Source organism: Haemorhous mexicanus, chromosome 10 (assembly GCF_027477595.1).
Source record: "Haemorhous mexicanus isolate bHaeMex1 chromosome 10, bHaeMex1.pri, whole genome shotgun sequence".
Taxonomy (NCBI): Eukaryota; Metazoa; Chordata; class Aves; order Passeriformes; family Fringillidae; genus Haemorhous; species Haemorhous mexicanus.
In genome coordinates, this window is record NC_082350.1 from 22,994,643 (window position 1) to 23,014,169 (window position 19,527).

Below are 19,527 nucleotides of genomic sequence, written 5' to 3' on the forward strand. Positions count from 1 at the left end.
TAAATACCCACTAATACCATGGGGAAGTGTGACTTTTAACTCCTGTCATTCAGGAAAAAGATCTTGAAGTTGGTAGTCTTATGAAAATATCACCTGAGTGCTTTAGCAGAAAGGAGTTGAAAACATCATTATGCTGTAGTGGCTTCAGGTCTTGAATACAGCTAATGTTCCTCTCAAAAAGGCCATAGCAGAATTAGAAAAGACACAGAAAAGTGCAACAATGATGATCACAGGTAGAGAAGAGCTTCCATTCAAATAGAGGCTAAGTAGATTTTTGATTTTTTCAGCTGGGAAAAAAATGCCAGAGGGAGCTGAGCCCCAGCTCCCTGAGCCCATGAATGGTGAGCAGAAGCTGAATGAGGAATGGCTGTTCATTAGTGATAACAATACCCAAAAAAAAAAAAAAAACCCTCACAAAAAATATTAGGCAAAAGGCTTAGCAGGAACAAAAGCCAGTATCTTTTCATATGCACCTAATTAAATTGGTGAACTCTCCTTGACAGAAATAGAAATGGGTTTGAAAAGGTTTAGCCAAGTGAATGGGAGCAGCGGCTGATGACTGCTCAGTGTTGTAACAGATGAAGCCTCCAATTAATGCTCCTGCACCTCCCTGTGCTGGTGTGGGGCAGTGGGGAGATCTGTCCCTTGCCCACCTTCCAGCATGTCCCCTGGAGCCACTGCTTGGCACCAAGTACCAGCTTCCAAAAGCTCACGTGGCAGGTTTAGAATTCCAGCTTGGTTTTGGTATCTGAAGGAGTCCTCAATGCAAACCCTCTGGATTTCTTACTGCTCAGCTGATGTTTTGCAAGTAGACTGGTGAGCAGGGTCTGTCTGCCTGCACTGAAGGTGATGGACAGCATTTTGGGGATCAGGGCAGCAGGATTTCATGAGCTGTAAAATGCTCCCACAGCCCAGGGACCCATCTCACAATAGGGATTTGCATCTTGAAGGCTCTGAGCACCAACACACTGCAGGACTTCTTTAGAAAATGTCCCAGTTTTGGTTCTTGGGAGCCCTAACTCCAGCAGATAGTACCAGCTGTAATTATCCTGATAGCAGTGGAGTGACAGTGCCTTGGAGCAGCAAAGCCGTGGGGCCAAACACTTCCCATTGGTGCTGCTGCAGTTCTTGAAAACATAAATCATACCAGGTCACCACATAAGTCAGGCTTTAAACAAAAAACCCCACAAAAACAGCTAAACAGCAAAACAGCAAGCACAATAGTCATTCCTATGGTGAGAAACATATTTTTAGAAGGCGAGTAATACTTTAAAATAATTGGAAGTGCTCGTGTTTCCTCTGGAAGAGGGATTTAAGATTAGGTGCTGATTTCATACCTATTTTGGGACTGATGTAATCCTGGAGGCAGTGTTGGAGGTAGAGCTGGTCTGTATTGCTGTTCATGAAACAAGAGTCTGTCTCAGTTTCTACTCTGCAAAATCCTGGAAGTAGGAACTAAAACAAAAATCAGCATGACTAAGACATTTTAAATGTAAAGGGGAGAATAGTTGCTTTAATATATCACTGGCGGGCACCATGTGCATGAGAAATTGTGATCCAAAAATGATTTAAACCCACTAGATAATGAAATGGACTTGAATATTAAATATATATAAATAAAACATTTATTATACTTCTCAGTACCCTTATTATTCTTCACCATAAATATGTGATATCATAACCCATGCACTGTCTTGTCATTGCTAATCAGCCCCAAGGCCAAAGGGCATTTTTCATTCAAACCATTTATTTTCAGCACTTGTAAAATAGATGAGTGAATTTTTGTGGGGAACAATTAGAAGGAATTAAAGGCAGTGGAACCACTATTTTAAAAGCTTTAAGAATCAATTCCAACTAAAGGAGAATATGAAGTCGTATAAAAAGAAATATATGGTAATGTTGAGGTGTATGGGTTGATAATGACATCTCGGTGCTGAGAGAGAATTACCTCCTCTCCCAGCAGCATCATCATTACATATCTCATGCCTGTGATCAGTACATGTCAAAATCCTTCATATTGACAAATGTGCTGTCCACTTGCATCTGTGGAGAATGTTTTAGCAGCTGAGTGATTATGAATCAAACCCCAGAGCTTACAGCCCTTACTGCCTCGCAATGCTTTCACATTTGTTGCCTGACAAGTAAATGTATCTTGACTTCCCTCTGAGATTTTTTATTTTTTTCCACTGTGTTTGATGAAAGACATTTGGCAAATTGGCAGTGGTACCCTGTACATTGCAATTTGTACTCAGCATTAGGAATCTGAGCATGAAATGAGAGGGCAGGCTACAGGCTAAAGGGAAAAAACAACCCAGCCCAAAGGCAGAGCTAACCATCATGGAAATAGTCATGCCAGGAGACAACCATGTAATTCTGCCAATGAAAATAAAATTAAAAAAACCTGCAAAAATTCCCAGTTCTTCCAATTAAAATTTCAGTTTTCCAACAATCAGAGGAGCCTTTTATGGACTTTGAAGAACAGTCTGTGGAGGTGTTCCAGCTGAGAAGGGTTCAACATCTTGTCTTTAATATAATTTCCTTCTTTGTTACAAGCAAGATCTTGCACAGGGCTCATGCTGTGGGTTTTGTGCTCTGTAGGTGAGAGCTTGGCTTTCTTTTTTTTTTATTTGTTGGTGGTGTTATGGAGAGGTGGATGGTTATTCTCACCTGTCAGTAGTCTCAGCAGCATTCTTGAACTCTTCAAGAGGCAATGTTTGAGGTTTTGGAGCTTTTCATGGTCAGTTCCAGACAGTTTAAAGGAAACTGTTCTTCAGAAATTATTTAATCCCCACTCCCTGCAAATTACAGACAGCTAATCAAGAGCGGAGCCATCCCAAAGCACATAGGTGTTACAGGCAACTAGAGTTAGAGCAAGAATATTAAGAGGTGGAAAAATAGCATAGGCATCTAGCAGGGAATGTGAATGCAGAGCACCAAAACCACCAAAGCTTCCTTTCTTCTGTGTTTATCTAATGGTCTTTGGCTATGATGGGCTAGAACACTGGGCTGGATGGTTGGATGTGGCTGGGAAATTGATGGAGCCTCTTTGGATCTGGATTGTTGCAGCCCTTTGTTGAGCTAGAGCGCTCATAAGGTTTCCTCTGCAGTATGTCTCCTCTGCAAGTCCTTTAAAAAAATAAAATACTAAGTTCAGTTATTGTTTCTGTACATTTGGTAATAAATATTCAATGATTTCTGTAGATGGGATGCATAGACTTGTAGGCACACAACCACAGAGCATGACTGCAAAACTTGGAATTTTGTAGGAGTCAGGGCTTAAAAATATGAGGACATGAACACTTTCTGATTATTACCCTCATGACCCATAATTTTCAAGACTGCAGCTCTACACTGAGTTTTTTTCCCTTTTCTTCTTTCACTTGTCCGCTGATGTTCTCTGCATTTCAGGTTCCTGGTGGGGGCAGAAAGCAGAGGGGATTACTTATGGTGGTGGGCTCTGTGCTCTCTCCTGCTGCAGGTGTCAGCTATAGAAAACATGGCCGAGAAGCTGGAGAGCTTCAGCGCCCTGAAGCCCGAGGCCAGCGAGCTGATCCAGTCGGTGCCGTCCATGTTCAACTTCCGCGCGCCGCCCAGCGCGCTCCCCGAGACGCTGCTGCGCAAGGGCAAGGAGCGCTACACCTGCAGGTACCTCTGCCCTCCCCAAGCCCCTGCTCTGACACCCAACAGAGAGGCTCTCAGGCCTCTCCGTGCCCAGCATGGAGAGCATTTCCCTTGGGGGTTCCTGGCCTGGATCAGGAGCGGTGTGGTCAGCTGGGAGGTCATTCTTCCCCTGTACTGGGCGCTGGTGAGGGCACACCTGGAGTGCTCTGTCCAGCTCTGGCCCCTCATTTGGGAAGGACTTTGAGATGCTTGAGCACATCCAGATGGGGAAACGAGGCTGGAGAGAAGCTTGGAACACAACCTCTGTGGAGTAACGACTGAGGGAGCTGGGGTGCTCAGCCTGGAGAAAAGGAGACTCAGGGCTGCCCTCATCACTCTCACAGCTCCTGAAAGGTGGCTGTGCTCAGCTGGGGCTGGGCTCTGTCTCCAGGCAGCACTGATAGAATGAGAGGACAGAGTCTCAAGATGTGCCTAGGGAAATATAGGCTGAATATTAGGAAAAAGTTTTTTTACTGAAAGAGTGATGAAGTACTGGAATTGTCTGCCCAGGGAGGTGGTGGAGTCACCATCCCTGGATGTGTTTAGACTGAATGTGGCACTGTATGCCAGGGTTTAGTTGAGGTGTTGGGGCTGGGTTGGACTCGATGATCTTGAAGGTGTCTTCCAACCCAATGATTCTATGATTCTGTGATTCTGTTTATAAAATTATTGGTGTTATGAAACAAAGAGCTCTCCCTTGATATCTTGGAGTGGCTGCCTAGAACTGAGGCTGGATAAGATTAAGAGAATAAAAGCAGGTATTTATTAAAGGCCTTCAACAGATACACCTTGGGCTGTCAGAAGCCTCCCAGAGGCTACACCCAAGATGGACAACAGTCATGAGTTTTTCAGGCAATTATAAGTTTGGTCCATTTACATATCAGAGGTTAATACTCCAATTACAGTTTCAGGTAATGAAGTCATTTACTCCAACTTTGCCCCTCCCAATTCACTGTTGTTTACATCTCTACTTGAGTTTCAGGCCCAGAGAGGAATTGTTTTGTCTGACCAAAATGTGAAGACAGTAGCTAACACTTTATATGGAGTTTTAGAGTTATGCACTAAAGCGGTACAGGATTTCAAAAATATAAAAGCTAAATCCTAAGGCATCACCCTGTATCACAGCAGTTTGATAAATGAGGTGGAAACTGTTATATAAACAATTCTTTTCTTTCCAAATTTTCTCATCACTTTCATTTATAAAAGTGTGCTTTCATAATTGATTTTTTTGATCGTAAACTACAAACGTGTTTTCTCTCTGGCTTCTGGTTTTAATATCCAAAGGGATCAGTGATAAAATACATGACTTATTAGGACTTGTGTGTACGGACTTAAAAAAAAAGACCCACAATGAAGATAGTCATTGAATGTGTACCCAAAATGAATGGGAGCTTTGTCCAGGAGAGTGGAATTAGCTGTGTGGGTATTTTGAAGGCTTATACATCACGTTGTGAAAAAATAAATGGGATGTTAAAAGTGAAGGGATGCAATCTTCAAAGTCGTTGCATGGAGCAGCCACCACCCTCATTCACTTAAGAGAGTGCTGTGTGTGCTCTGCCCCCATGCAAAAATGGGCTCAATGTCCTCAACAGAATGGGCCAATTATAAACTGAATATTAATATGCTACTTGAATGAAGGGGAGAACTCAGGATAATTTTGGTTTTTTTGCCATTATTTTTCCTGTGACATATTATCGAGTTTGGAGAATGGTTTTTAAATTGCACTGCTAAGGTCTCTATATCATCTCCAGAATGTGCAGGCGTTTGACACTGGCATATCGGTTTATCTGATCTTTTTGAAAACATGTCACCTTCTTTCAAGACATGTTGTTATAGAAACATACCTTGATGGATTAGGTCTTTGAGTCTTGTCTGCTCTGATCCTATTCGATGCACAGAACGGTGTCACGTTTGCTGACACGTAGAATTGGTTGAAAGGTTTGAAATTTGCTTACACAGAGGCAGAAATCCAAGGCTTTAATAACAGATTCTCTTGATTCCAAATCTGAATGAGGCTGATAATCACCCAGTGGGCTTAGAACCTTGGGGTGATTTTTGAAACAGGTTTTTCATATAACCTTTGCTTCTGCCCAAGCAAAGCTGGTTGGTGCCAGGAGTTCCAGCCCCACTCTTGTAAGTGTGGGCTTACATTTGCAGAATGCTTTTATTGAGATGTTATTGCACAAAAGCAATTCCAACAGGACCATACCGTGATTATTCCATTTGGGCTGTTCATCCAGTGCAGCTCAAACTGGGACAAAGCCACTGAAAGTTGTGTTGTCTTATCAAACATTTTCTTATCACAGATACTGTGGCAAGATTTTCCCGAGATCTGCAAACCTGACCCGTCACCTGAGGACGCACACTGGAGAGCAGCCCTATAGGTATCACACCCCTCACCCCTGTCTGTGCTGTGGCCAAGCTTTGGGGTCCCTTCCAATGCAGACATTTTCTCTGAATAAAGCCAGGGAGTTCAACATCCTTGCTGGACCAGCTCCAGCCCTTCCTCCTTAGCTTTGGACCCACCATTGCACTTTGGTGTCAGAGTTTTGTGCTGATCCTCGGTGTTGGAGCTGCAGAAGGGGGATAGTTTTGGTCTTAGTAAAGTTCTTTTGGCTGGGGCAGCTTCCCAGCACAACCCCCAAGTCCTGCCTTTGCTGGCAGGGTGGCTGGCACTGCTGAACCAGTGTGATTGAAGTGATGGTCAGTAGGGCTCATGGACGTATTGTCCCTTGCAAAAATGTTTTTTGCTGGAGTTCTGCGGTGTTATTCACAGCCTAAATTTGGGTGATTTGTCAGTCATCTGATTTCTGAAGGGTCCTGGTTGCAAAGGCATTACTGTATTTATTTATTTCCTGCCTAATCTGGATCCTTTCTGAGGTCTGCTTAACCAAAACCCATGTGGGTGTACTCTCCTGTTGATAAGAATATGTGTGTGATACTGAATCCAGGACGGTTACATGCAGAAATGTGTATAAAGCTTCACCTTATTGAAAATGAAAGGCTAATTTAAACTGGAAAGAGGCCAGTTCATGTTCCAGTAAAACAAATGCACAGATTTCTGCATTTTATGAGCTGTAAAGAGCAGAGTAAGCTCATTGTTTGTGAGGAAACAATGTTTTTTGCATCTAGTCTCTTTGGGAAATGAGATTCACATCTAATTTTATTGAAGGAAGGTCTTGATGCATGTTATACCCGTCCACTGCATAAAAGCCACAAGCAATTAGTAACATAATGGGTGATTTCAGCACTAAAAAAAAAAATTTACATCCTTGACAAGTGTAAGAGAGGCACGGGAGAAGTAAAAGATTGAAAAACTAAAGTGGTGAAGACTCTTGGCTAGTTGCCAGCCAGAGAATTTGGAATAGTTATAGTATGACTTAGTAATGGCTTAAAGAGCAATACAGTAAAGGCTTTAGGGACTCCAAATCACTACAGAGTATGAAAATTGATGCCTCTGGTACCAGAGTGATAGACTAAACTACTCACATTGGCACAGTATTAAAGGTTGGGATTGTTTATTGCTGGTTTTTGCAAGATAACCGAATTTCCTCTGGGATTAGCAATCAAGCAAGCTAATTCCTCAAGAAAAGATTTAATCACACAGTATAATTTAGAATAGGAAAAGAAATAGCCCTTTTTACCTTATTTGAGCATTAGAAGAGATCTGTTTCATGTTTTTTCCAAAAGTGTTTAATTGTATTGTATTGGCAGCACATGAAACAATAGAGTTATTGCTCTACTGTTTTCAAACTTCCCAACTTTGCATGCAACAGTTTTAAAAACATGGTACTCAATTACCATAGCTAATTTGATGCCGTTAGCTCAGAAATATTATGCTCATTCCTAGAGGCAGTATTTAAAATATAAAGTCTAATGTGAATTAAAGCTGAAAACCCCACCATAGAGGTTATGTCTCCATTCCAAGAGCACAGCTCTCTAGTTAGCCAGAATTTGTCTTTATGTCAGGGAGGATTGAGCCTCAGTAGGGAACAAGGAACTGTGGTTGGGTGCTGAGCCTGAGCCCAGAAGGCTCTTCATGTATCTTCAGACAAATCTTACATTTCCAGCTACTAACAAACTCTTTCCTACCCACTTGTTTTGTTGGTTTTTTTTAGATGCAAATACTGTGACAGATCCTTCAGCATATCCTCTAACCTGCAGAGACATGTGCGTAACATCCACAATAAAGAGAAGCCATTCAAGTGTCACTTGTGTGACAGGTGTTTTGGTCAACAAACCAATCTTGACAGACATCTAAAAAAGCACGAGAACGGGAACATGTCTGGTATGTTCTGTCTTTTCCCTCCTGTCTCTTCCCTCCCCAGCCTGCTCCCTGTCCCTTGTGCAAGGACTGCCCCTTCCCTGTCAGTGCTGCCACAGGCACACGCTGCTCCAACGGGTGGGGGGTAGCAAAATATGTAAGAGCCTAAGCTCTGCTGACATTTAAAGTGCTTTGAAAATCCCAGCATAAACTCTCCCCTTGTATAACTTAAGACCACTGGATGATGTCTTTTCTTTTGGTTTTAATTAAGCCAACCCATAGCGTTTTGAGAACAGACTGGGAAAATTGGTTTAATCCCATCTCCGCAATCACTTGGCTCTCAATAGGAGTCCTAGATTTAGAGTCTCAGGGGGCACTCTAAAAGATTTTCCTGGCACCTTCTGAAATATTCCCACTGTCAGAAGCTGAAAAGCAATGGCTATTATGGAGCTAATGGTGCCTCTCAAGCCCCAAAGCAAATTGGTCACTGCACAGCAGCAGCACAGGCAGTGGCAGGAGGGGATGTCATTGGGCTGGTTTGGGTGTCTGCAGGGTTTAATGAAAACCCTCTCTGCAGTCCTTTCAGTCTGCATTTTGCCTCGGTGGAGACAACCAGGGACAGGCAGTGACTGCAGAGCTGTCCCCTCCCCAGTGCTCAGAGAAAGGCGTCTGACACTGGGCTCTCAGTGCTCAGTGAATGTGTCAATGGCTGCTCCATATTTTGAACAAATCTGCATAACTGATAGATAAAAATTAAGTTCCATTTGCTCAGTTGAGCCATTGGTCTAAGAAGGACAGTGATCAGTGGACAGTCTTGGAATCACAAGGAGTAGGAGGGAGATGTTGAAATAGAGACATGGCAAAAGTGATGATAAATCATGGAAATGGTACCCGGCATGCAACCAAGTAATTTTGGCTAGAAATCACCTTTGCTCATTAATAATTACTAATTACTGTTTTTTTGGCCAAAAGCTAATAGTTCACACTGACCAGCTTTTGGCTCTCACCCATTTTAACAAGCGTTTCAGTTTCATTTTGATTTAAATGGTTAAATATGGAAAATGTAAAGGAGCAGCAACAGACATTATATGTTTTGCTTTAAGGTACTGCAACATCTTCACCTCACTCAGAACTGGAAAGCACAGGGGCAATCCTAGATGACAAGGAGGACTCTTACTTCACAGAAATTAGGAATTTTATTGGAAACAGCAACCACAACAATCAATCCCCCCGAAACTCAGAGGAGAGGTGAGTTGTGTCTGATCTGCCTTCAGAAGGTGCCCACTGCTCCTTTTCCAGGTCTGCAGACCTGACTGTTCACATTTGGTGATGTCTGGAGCCAGAGTTATTTTAGAATGTGGTTGCTTCAGTGGCCACCTTGGTGTCTCAGGAAAAGAAATGTGTATGAAGATGTTCCAAGTGGCAGATGCTGGACAAGAGATTCTATCTGTGAGCACATTTCTCCTTGTACCTGGAGCTCTCAGTTTCATGCTCCCGCGGTTGATTTAAGTCTGCTGAAAAATTTCTTCTCTTTACATTTACAGCAGAACAGGTGAATTCTACATCCTGTGGCTAAATGCATGGAGCCTTAGGATTTAAGTGCAATTTAAATGTGTAATTAATAAAGTAGACCAGGCTAAATTCTTGGATCAAATGAAAGATTGTAGCTGAAAGTCCTTTCCCGTAAGTAACTCAATCCCAAGAAAGATGCTGAGTAGCCAAAAGCCCGTGAGGCTGCGGGTGGGCGCTGGGAGTCCACAGTGCTCCAGCATGTGAAAGAGCTTTTTCTGCTAAGATTTATTAAGTATATGGGTGTTTGAATTCTTCTGAACTAACAGAAGAGAGACCACTTCTAAATATTTTCAGTTAATAAAAGTACAGCTAAGCAGAAAAGGCTGTGGGATGGAGCCCCACATATTTCTTTGGGATTGGTGTTGCATTATGCATTATTTTCCCTTTTGAATTGGCATTACGTTATCAACATCAAAACATTCTTACTGTTGATGACAAACTTTGCTGTCTCCTCTATTTCTTGATGCCTTTGTGAAGGGATAAAAAGGGTGGACACAACACAATTTCCACTATAGTATTGGATTAAGTGATTACATGCATATTCAAATTTCATTCCATCTTGATTGGCAATGAAGGCTTGGGATTTTTTTCCTTGCACATCTGGTCTCAACATGTCCTCCGACAGGAAGTCAGCAAAGTGGAAAGGTTGCTGGGTTGTGCAGTGTTTCCTTTCTAAATTTGGCACTTCAGACTGCTCTTGACAGATATTTTATCCCTGGCAAATTGCTGCATTTGAAAGCATAATTAGAGAATCTGTTTTCTTAATCACATGGCTTTTGTTACTTTGGTTGTAGTCCATCTCCCTTTCATTTCTAGCAGCCTCAATTGAGCATAACAAGCAAGTTGGCAGCCCAAACTGAGCTCAACAATTTCTTATTTCTGCCTATTTAAATAAAAGATGATAAAGAGATATTTCTCTGATGATCTTAGAGGGAGGCGGCTGCTTCAGCTCTCCCTGTTCTGCACAACCTCAGATTTTTTTGATACTCTTCTAAAGACAGACTGCTCCCTAGAGCTTTTTTCAATGCAATACTAAACTCATGGCAGTCAGCTGGAATTTGCTCGGAAAATAGATGAAACTCTAATATGTTTAAGAAAATGGTGCTGTTATTGTGGCAGAGACCAGCTTCGCTCCTCAGAAAGTCAAATGTTAAACACCAACAAGGCTGTGAAGGTTCATCTTATCTTGCTCCAACGTTGGGTCTATCCCATATTGTCCCGCACAGTTTGAAGCACACAGAGTCTGAAGCAAACTGCGTGCGGACAATAAGGTTTCCATTTTTGTAACTGTATTCCTGGAAGAGTTAAGGACCTTTTGCACAATGAGAACAATAGATGAATCAAGGCCTCTGTGCTGCATGACGTGGTGGGGGCAGATACAGTGGTAGCATGAATTTTGGGTGCAGCTCGTTCACATCCCTGTGCCTCTGGTTGGGTGTTCGTTGAGGCCGCGGTGCCGAGTTTCTTTCCTTCTCATTTGATGGGATGGACACAATGCAGTCTGAATCCTACGGGGTTGAGACCATTACCAAAGGAGCCCCTACTTCAGCCTGGGTATTATGTCCTTGATAAAAATCCCGTAGGAAGTAGTTAAGAGAAGTCATTGTCTGAGAGCAAAGGGCAGCGTAATAACAGTTTGTAGACCAAATGGTTTTCCATGTGTGTATTGCTGTAATTACTCATTTAATAAGAATAAATGCACTTAAATTGCTGTATGACCTTTCTTTTCATTGCTTTTTACCCTTCGAATCAGTCAATAACCTAGTACAGCACGGAGGTGACATTGCAGACCACTCTTGAGGTTTCCAGCTGAAGTCCCTTAGGTTCCCATGTGTGAAATCCATACATTCAGGGAAGCAATATGGCTTCCAGAGGGGTGGTAGTGGGCAAAATTAATTATGTATGTAATTTTGACTTTAAAACTCTGAATGCAATATTGGATGTCATTTTTTTGTTAAAAATGCCAGATCCGATTTTCAAAGTTTCTTGGCCCCTACAGCTTCTGTTAAAAGGCCGAGAGTTGTTTTGCCCAGACTACATGTATGATTGGAAACTTGAGATGAAATAATGCATGGGAAAATTTGGAATGGCTATCTGAACTTGCCTCTGTTAGAACAGTAGTTTTAGCAGGATAACAGGAAAATCCCATGCTGATGGTGCTGTAACGTCCCACTGATTTCTAAGTGGAATTTTCTCCAGTGCTGCCTCAACATCTGAAGCTAAGCAAGATATAAAATACAGAAATCACTTTATTCTGCTGGGACAGATGCTTTTCAGATCTGCTTCCAAGAGTCTGCCCATGAGGAGCTTTCATATCTGATCTGTGTTTATAGCTTGCATTTGTTTTGGTCCTTTCAGAATGAATGGCAGCCACTTTAAGGATGAAAAAGCCATGGTAGCCAGCCAGAACTCGGATCTGCTGGATGACGAGGAGGCAGAAGATGAAGTAATGATGGATGAAGAGGATGAAGAGAGCGAAATGGCAGGGAAAGCAGTCAAAGAGCCCGTGACGAGTGACATGCATGAGGGCACTCCCGAGGAGGATTACGAGGAAACGAGTACTTTGGACATGAACTGCAAAGCTTCCCCTGGCAGGTTGGTTCCTTCCGAGTATTGGTGTGCCCGATAGGCAGAATGGGAACAATAAACCATACAAGAGTGCCAGCACCAAACCGGCTGCCGTGGGAACCGCTGCGGAGCGGCCGCTTCCCGCTCACAATAGCAACGTGCGTCTGTGTTTGGGTCAACACCAGCCCTGCTTTCAGCCTCCTCATGCAGTCTGGAGCCCTTGTTAGGAAAACTGACTGTGCTTGGGGAGCTATTGTGAGGTTCTGGGTGAGACAGGAAGCAGGGTGAGACAGTTCCATGGGAGAGACGTTATCTGCTCCGTGAACCGTCCTGGATCTCTCATAATGGCCTTGTGAAAGGCTGTGGAGACACCATGAGGGAGACAAACTCTCCCTCCCCCACTCAACTGCCCTTTCTTTAGAGCAGAAAAGGGAATTCCTTTTACTTGAGGATCACCATTCCACGAGGCAAGGTGGTTTATGAATGTGAAAAAGGGGGTAATTGCTCAGATGTGTAAATCTGAGAAGATGAGGGCATGCAGCGAGGATCATTTAATTGACATTTAAAACCTCCGTGGTGTTTTTGTAGGTATAAAGAAGAGGAGTATAATAAGACTGGACTTTCAGCTTTGGACCACATAAGGCACTTCACAGATAGCCTCAAAATGAGGAAAATGGAAGAAAATCAATACAGTGAAGCTGAATTGGCAGCTTTCAATGCTTCCCAGCTGCCAGAAGACCTCAAGCAACCGTTGTACAGGAAATCCAAATCCCAGGTAAAAGCTTAACTCAGTTAAAGTATTACTGTCACCAAATACCTGCAGGATTAAGCTGTTAGTGTGTGGCAGGCAGGGTTGTTCCAGCTTTTTCAGACAGGGCTGTGCTCCATGTCCACAAACCTCAGGCTCACCCAACATCCCACTGCACCCCAGAGACATGGCAGGGTGCTCTGGTCCCTGAGAACAGAGGATTTCCGTACTTTTTTCTTACCTTTTTTTACTATTTTTGTTCTGCCTGCTGTCCCCAGAAATGCCATGTTAAGAACTAGTCCCACTCTGCTGACACCGATGCTGCAGAGTTTAGCTGCAGCCTCACAGGGATGTGACTTGATCTTCTGGCTGGCTTGGCTTTTTGGTATTTTTTTATAGCCTGGTGGATAGAACCACCTTTAGGTCCTCAGCATGTTTTACAAACAGCAATAACTGAAATGGCATCCTCGTGCTATTTTTTGCCATTTTCTAAACATCAGCTAATTAAAATGGGGTTTTTTTTTGCCCCTTTGAAAGATTCCTGTTTTAAAAACTGCAGAATATGCATGTAGGAAAGGTCAGCAAAGGAGACTGTTACATTTGGTGAAATACAGGACGAGACAAGGGATAATGTGATTCCTCAGCCACTTGAAAAGAGACTCCTGTGCCAAGAATCTGAAGGCAAAGGAGACTTTGGGACCTTGTCAACTATTAAAGGTTTCTCTGAGCTTTGTGAAACCAGATGAAAGCAGAAATTATTATTACTATTAGTGAGTCAAAAGTGTCAGTGAAAGGGTTGACAGTGGTTTTACCTAAAGCATTTTGTTGGGTTTTTTTTTCAACTAAGCTGAGCCCCGTGGCTGTAGCCTGCCTGCTGCCCTGGCCGCGCACGGGTGGCACGGGTCCAAGCTCAGATCCCTGCTGCAGGAGTGTGACCTCCTTGTCCCTCTTCTGTCCCCATCCAGGCCTATGCCATGATGCTCTCTCTCTCCGAGAAGGACTCCCTTCATTCTGCATCCCACAGTTCTCCCAACATGTGGCACAGTATGGCGAGAGCCGCCGCGGAATCCAGCGCCATCCAGTCCATCAGCCACGTATGACAGTGCGGAGTCATTCCGAGGATGGGACCAAGTCCAAACCAGTAGCATGGCTCTTTCATATATGACTATTTAAAAGACTGCTGAGCAGAATGCCTTATAAATCTGCAGGGTCACTCATTTAAAGTCCGGTGACCTTAAACAGAATAATTTTAAAGAAAAAAGAAAAAGAAAGAAACTATTTATTCTCAATATTTTGTTTTGCACAGCAAAGGCAGCTGCTGACTTCTGGAGGATCAATGTGACTTTAAAAAAAAATAAAAATAAAAATTGTTTCAGTGGATTACAGAAACGGGGCCGGGAAAAAGCGTCTTCCAGTTCACCCGGCTTTGAGGGGCAGGGGCAGAAGGGTTAAGACTGCATTGATACACACATGGGCACTCCTTTAAAGTAGGAACTGAATTGATTTTCTTTTTGTATAAGATAGTTTGACACAGGATTGGGAACAGTTGCTTTTATGTACAAATCTCTTCATTAAAGCTTTATGCATTTTAGCCCTTCAAAGAAAGAAAATAGTTCTATCAAATGCACACTATCCATCGTAAATGTAGAAAGAAGTAACAGGGAGTATTTTGTTCTCTCCGTAATTCTTTTACCTTCTCAACTGCATTGTTTAAAAAAAAAAGGAAAAACGAGGAGAAAAAAAAAACATGACAGAAAAAGAAAGAACTCTGAGAAACAATACATAAGAGGCTTGTGTATATTGTAAACTATGAATGTTCACTACGCCAAGAAGCTAAATCATCCAGATAATTCCGTGAAAGCACCGCGTTCATCGACAGCACCACTAGTTCGAATCATTGTAAGGAGATTTTTTAATTTTCGACAATCATGTCACTATTTTGTTGTATTGTTTCCTTTCCCCCTACCCTCTTAATTTCTCCTTTGTGTTGTGTGTACCGTGTATTTATTTGTTGGCAAACAATTGTTTGTTGATTACAATAGCACTGTTCCTGTAACAAACAGCACTGCTCCAGTCCCCCACTGCGTTACGATGTAAGGCACCCATGTACTTCCAAAAAAGTGAGGTGAACTGATCTGTGTATATGGGAGTGCAAAACAGTGTTGAAATTTTCTTACATTCCTCTTTTATTTTTTTTTTGCCTTTTAATGAACTAAATAACTAATAGATGCGACTTAGTTTTGTTCTGTTTTTTTTTTTTTTTTTGTAATACAGTAAATTGATTCGATTGTATAAACAGTTATAATTTCTTCATGAAAGCATGATTCTTCTGATTAAAAAAACTGTACCCAATATTTTATGCTGGTTGTCTGCGAGCTTGTGTGATGTTATGTTCATGTTAATCCTATTTGTAAGATGAAGTGTTCCAAATTTATGTTTTAAAAAAATAAATAAATAATGGAAGGTATTCAGTTATTTTTTGGGGGTTTTTTTGGCCTTTAGTGAGGGACCAGATTTATTTTTCCTTTTGTTTATAATCTCATTTTGAAATAATCGGCAAGTTGAGGTACTTTCTTTAAATGCTTTGTACAATGTAACTGTTACGCATTTCAGTACATTACTATGGGAGGATCAACTTAAAAAAAATAATAAAGGACTACAAAACTGAAGGGATCTATTTCCTTTTTGTCTTGGTTTTGTCTGAGTTGGGGCAAAAAAAAAAAAAAAGAGCATTTCCTCTGCAGCAAAGATGGATCTGTGGGGTCATGAGGGCAACCAGAGGATGGGGCACTGGGAGGTGTCTGGGACTTGGCCATGAAATGTGGGACCCGAGCCAGAGCCTCTCAATAGACTGACTGTTGGAGGGATTGAGTTAAGGCCTTTAAGTTTCAAAACACTACCTTGGAAAAGAGGACTATTTAGGTCATTTCACAGAAGAGGTTGGTGCAGTGTCACCTTCAAAGGCGCTTGTGGAGCCCTGCATTTGAGTTTTGCCTGCCTGCTGCTTGTTGGGAAGAAGTGGCTTGGCTGGTGATTAGTGAAATATTCACTCACCAGAGTGATCAAAATCCATGGCTGAGAAGCTAAATGAGCCTCCAACTGCATGAAATGAGCCTTCTGGAGTCTAAAAGGGAAAAAAGAGCATTTTAGTTTGTGTTGCCTTTGAAATCACATCTGAATCCCTGCTTCTGCGCAACCTGTGGAGGAGGGATGTCAGGAAAAGCCAGTATTTTCCCAGGGAATGCCCATCTTGCTGATCTCATCAGCAGAGATGGAAGGGCTGAGATGCTCCTCTCTCAGCCAGTGTCAGTGCCCAAAGACCTCTCATAGCTCGTTAGATATTTAAGTTATATTTCAGAATAACCTAAATGTGTCATTCTTGTCTTCAGCCCAGGTGTGGGCTTGCTTGGTTTGCTCCTTCAGCTTGAGAGCCTTCTGCAGGAGTTGGTGGCAAGCTGAGAACCTACACTGGAATGGTTTTCATGCAGGAAGCCTAAACCCCACCTGAAAAAAAAGTAAATAGATGAAAAAAAAAAAAATCCTGTTTGCATATTCTTGTACTGCACTGGCCTGAGGCAATGGCCACGTACATGCAGATAATTGCATAAATAGGCCATTATTTTTAGGGCAGTTAAAGTCACTGTGAAACTTGGTTTTAGGTTTCTGCCAAACACAGAGAACAAATAGCTTTATCAAGAGAAGTTTTATCTGCAAACAGCTTTCCAGATCGTTTTCCCCTTTAATTTGATGCAATGACAGTTCTTATCGGCTCTGCCCTCACCTGCCCTGGATGAAAGAGGGTTTGGGAGGTGGAGAAAGGGTGGGACAGTGTCCCCTGGGTTTAATGTTCCGGGTTACAGCAGCAGATGTGTCATAGACCTGTCAGGAAAAGAACTCCTTGAGCTGAGCTCAGGGTTAGTTCAACCTGCCCATAACCAGGGCTGGTGACCATTAGGGAGCAAATGCCACCAATCCCTGGGCTCATTTTCCCATTGGTTGTCTGGAACTTGGTATTTTCTTGTCACAGTGTCCCACCCAGCAGCACTGCCCATGGGGTTTGATGGGCAGAGGGGACAAAGCGTATTTCTGTAATACCAACAAATTCTTCAACTCAATGTAGATCCCTTACCATGACCTTGATTTTCACTGCCTTGTCTCAGTACCAGAGCTGTTCACCTAGAGGAATAGCTGAAAAGCAAACCCAGATTTGATTACTCATCTCATCCTCATAAACAAAGAAAACTGGATATTTTTTGTCTTTGTGTCATACCCTCCCCAATGGACCACACAGGTGCAATTGTCCAGATGCAAACAGATGCTGAGGAAGGATTGATGTTTCTGGCTTTCTACTACACTGATTTAATTTTTTCTAAGGAAAAAAAAAAGGCAATACTTTTCTAAAATCCCTTCAGCTTATTTCAGCATCATCCTACTGTTCACCCCACCATAGTACTTTTCTGTAAGTCAACAAATCATTCCCATGTGATGCAGCAGCCTTCCTAGATGGAGGAGCTGCACATTACCCTCTCAGTTCCTATCTACAGAACTGAGCAAAGCCCCAGCATGACAAGATGATTAATCAATATTTCACCCTGGCCCAGCTCCTCAATACCCCTGTGGGTCTCCCTCGTTGTTCCCGTGTCAGCTGCTGTTTCCAATGGGTACATTTGTGGAGTAATGGGAGGGGAAGTTATTATAAAAGCATTTGCAGGGCTGCTTTTGCTCAGCTATTCAGTTTGGCCCACTGCTCCATGCATGTTTTGAACTTTAAAAGTTTCTGTCAGGTCTCTCACATGTAGAGACTCACTGTGAGCTCCTGGATGGCTCCACTGTGCTCTCTGCCTCCCAGCTATATTTAGTCCCAGTTGTGGTTTTGTTGCTCTCTCGTAGAGTGGTGTGGAAAAGTCAGTTTTAAATATGCTTCCAGTAATGATTTAAACAAAACAAAGGTATCCAGCAGCAAACAGAAACCCCTTTTTCCATGTCAAAGCCCATGTTCCTTGCCAGGACTACAGTTAGCAGGGAAATGCTTTCTGCAGCCTGGCCAAAACCAGCCTTTCTCCCCATCCATTGACTGGCTCTGTAGGTCTGTGAGCACACCTAGCCTGGGGCTGGCAAGAGCCAAATTAATTCAGCTTCTGTTTCTGTACAGAAAGTTGTGCCAGCCTTAGGAAGGGCCCAACTCAAGTTCAGAGTCATTTAGGGAAGTCTGGGGAGATGGTAAACATCAAATAAAAAGTAAAAAATATAGTACTGGGTACACCTTCTTTCCCATTATTTTTTTTTTCCTCTGGTTCAGACTTATTTGCTGCTAGAGTAATACAATTTTCAGCAAAATTATCCCAGAATTTAGATTTTAACGAGACTAACATTTAGATAATCTCTGGAAAGAGGCCCCACTGCCACACAGTGATCCAGGAACTCATGGAATATGTCACCAGCGTTTATCCCAAAACCACTGCCTAAACTTTGCTTGGGACTGGTTGCCCCACTAGGTATGAACACAAACCAGACTGAACACAGATCTTTTTGCGTGATGGAAGCAAAGCCTGCTTTCTTTGATCCAAGAAAATGCACATTTTAAAGGCAACTGAAGCTATTTATATCTATAAATCCATTTGGGGAAGTTTGGGGAACCTTTTATTATGAAAGGTGCTGTGGAAATATGAAAGTGTTGTGGTGCAATGAGCTTTAGCAGTCTAAGCAGGGGGTCTGAGAGAAGGCACCTCCAGCAGGCACTCGCCTTTTCCCTGCTTTATTTTAATACTAATTAATTCCAGAAAAGCTGAAGAAATTTGATGAAAAGCTACACTTCTAAGAAAAAGATTTCACCCAAGAGTCTTCAAGCAGGCCTCCCAGCTTGGGAGGGTCTAGTGGGAGAAGAGGGTTAGTGGTGATTTTGATGCTTAAATTATCAGTAATTAAGAAGTTGATTTTCGGGGATTGAAGAAAATTTTAAACAGCTGCTTCTTGCGGGCCTTTTACTCCTCATTTTCATTAGCATGTGCTAAGGCAATCTGGAAAATATATTTAGATCCATATTATGCTGTGTCAAGACCTCAGCATCTGTACCTTGGGGCAGATACATGTGAGATAGCCGAGGGTGGATGTGCCAGCACGCACATGTGGAAGCGTTCAATTTGTAATATGATTACAGCCCCAGCACAAAGCCCGCTTGATACCTGTGGCAGGCTTGTTTCATGGTAAGCTCAGAAAATTCTCCAAGATCATGTCATGTTTCACATCAGCAGCCAACTCAAACCAGAGGAGTAGCGCTTTAATTCCTGGGGAATCTCTTTCAACAGGCGCGTGTCAGGCCCAATTAAGGTCCAGGCTAATTGGGGGGAGGTGTAACGTGGTCCTGCAGCAAAGCAGCCCCTTTGTCCAGGCCACACCAGCCTGTCTGCCTTCCCCAGGGTGGCCACTGGAGGAACTCCTGCTAGAAAAGCTCCTGGAAAAGTTCACAAGAGGAGGGAGAGATTTCAGCATGGATAAGAGAGCTCAGGGTGCTCAGCAGCAGCTCACTGTGGGGTCTCCTGCTCTAAAGTTGCCACCAAAAGAGAGAAAGGTGGTGAGCTGCCTTCTCCACACACAGAGTGCAAACCTGACCTCAGCATCCTCCAAGGATCCTCTCTCATCCTATCCACACATCTTTCTCTGCTCCTAAAATAGCAAAAGTTTTTTTGACATCTGAAGTGCTGATACATTAGGAAAA

General features: G+C 42.8%; 1 protein-coding gene across 7 annotated transcripts in view; it reads left to right on the forward strand.

Annotated features, from left to right (window-relative positions):
* Positions 1 to 15,481, forward strand: part of MECOM (MDS1 and EVI1 complex locus) — a 325,262-nt gene extending 309,781 nt beyond the window's left edge. For all 7 annotated transcript variants that reach the window (XM_059855809.1, XM_059855811.1, XM_059855810.1 and 4 more), the window contains 7 exons: positions 3,479 to 3,645; positions 5,967 to 6,044; positions 7,779 to 7,948; positions 9,028 to 9,172; positions 11,855 to 12,091; positions 12,653 to 12,839; positions 13,778 to 15,481. In XM_059855809.1, coding sequence (XP_059711792.1) covers positions 3,479 to 3,645; positions 5,967 to 6,044; positions 7,779 to 7,948; positions 9,028 to 9,172; positions 11,855 to 12,091; positions 12,653 to 12,839; positions 13,778 to 13,912 — 1,119 coding nt within the window. In that variant the 3' untranslated portion in view covers positions 13,913 to 15,481. The remainder of the gene's footprint in view (positions 1 to 3,478; positions 3,646 to 5,966; positions 6,045 to 7,778; positions 7,949 to 9,027; positions 9,173 to 11,854; positions 12,092 to 12,652; positions 12,840 to 13,777) is intronic.
* Positions 15,482 to 19,527: the final 4,046 nt, after the last annotated feature.